Source organism: Emiliania huxleyi, assembly GCF_000372725.1.
Source record: "Emiliania huxleyi CCMP1516 unplaced genomic scaffold EMIHUscaffold_10306, whole genome shotgun sequence".
Classification (NCBI taxonomy): Eukaryota; Haptophyta; order Isochrysidales; family Noelaerhabdaceae; genus Emiliania; species Emiliania huxleyi.
In genome coordinates, this window is record NW_005202231.1 from 1 (window position 1) to 1113 (window position 1113).

The window sequence follows — 1113 nt, forward strand, 5'->3', positions numbered from 1 at the left end:
GCTGGCGCACTGGGCTGTGGAGGTGTGGCACGCGGCCGGGTCGGTCGACGCGAGCCGGTGGCAGGTCGAGGCTGACGGAGGGCGCCTCTTCTTTGTGCGGGTCGCGGAAAAGGCCGCATAATCGCGCTCTCCGCCGAGGCCCGCCTCGGCGACGGCGCTCGCCGCGCAGCAGCAGGCCAGCAGCAGTAGCAGCAGCAGCAGCAGCACGTGATTCTTGACACATGATTACACTACACAGTCCTCCCTTCGGTTGTCGTTTCGACCCTGTTTTTTCTTCTATCGCAGCGCACTCGCATCTGTGAGCCTAGCGCAGCGCGAACTCGCCGTCTGAGCCTAGCGCAGCGCGAACTCGCTCTGAGCCTAGCGCAGCGCCTCGGAAAACACCATTTTGGCTCGCCAACAAGCCCTCCGCGCCCCCACACCGTTAGGATAATACATTTTTTTTACGCGGCACCGATAGGCTGGCACCGATAGGCTAGCAGACAGCCCAACCCAACCCCACCCCGAACCGCAGCCATCCGTGCCTTATGGACAACCAGCATGATCCCTTCCTCGACCCGTCGCCGCCGCCTCGCGTGGCGTCGTGGCGAGAGACGGCGGCCGGGATCCTCGCGCTGGCGCCTGCCCTGTTCATCGGCCAGCTCGGGTGGGTCGGCATGAAGGTGACAGACACGGCGCTCCTCGGGCACGTGGGCACGCACGCGCTTGCGGCGGCATCGCTCTCTGACCTGTGGACCATGGCCTCGGGTGTACTGATTCAGGGCCGCGTCCTCGGCATATTTGTCGGCAACGCCGTCGGCGCGGCAAAGGCGGGGACCGCGCCGTGGCAGCTCGCCGGCGAGTGGCTGCAGGTGAGCGTTGCGGTGCTCGGCGTGATTTCGTGCTTCGTGATGGGCCTCTGGGCGGCGACGGGCCCCGTGCTCCGCCTCACTCGCGCGGACGCCGCGCTGATCCCCGACGCCTCCTACTTTTCGCTCGTGCTGCTGGCCTGCATCCCGGCGCGGGTGCTCTTCTCGCAGCTGCAGCAGTACCTTTCGGCACAGAGGATCGTCAAGCCGGCCGCGGCCGTCGCCCTCGTCGGCCTCGCGGCCAACCTGCTCCTCGGCTACCTGC

At 67.0% G+C, this 1113-nt stretch overlaps 1 protein-coding gene across 1 annotated transcript; it reads left to right on the top strand.

Moving 5' to 3' along the window:
* Positions 1-527: 527 nt before the first annotated feature.
* EMIHUDRAFT_125522 (hypothetical protein) lies at positions 528-1067 on the top strand (the record flags this gene model as incomplete). Its single annotated transcript, XM_005793013.1, has 1 exon — positions 528-1067. A coding segment is annotated over one exon (540 nt), but the record flags the coding sequence as incomplete, so codon positions are not given.
* Between the last annotated feature and the right edge of the window lie 46 nt (positions 1068-1113).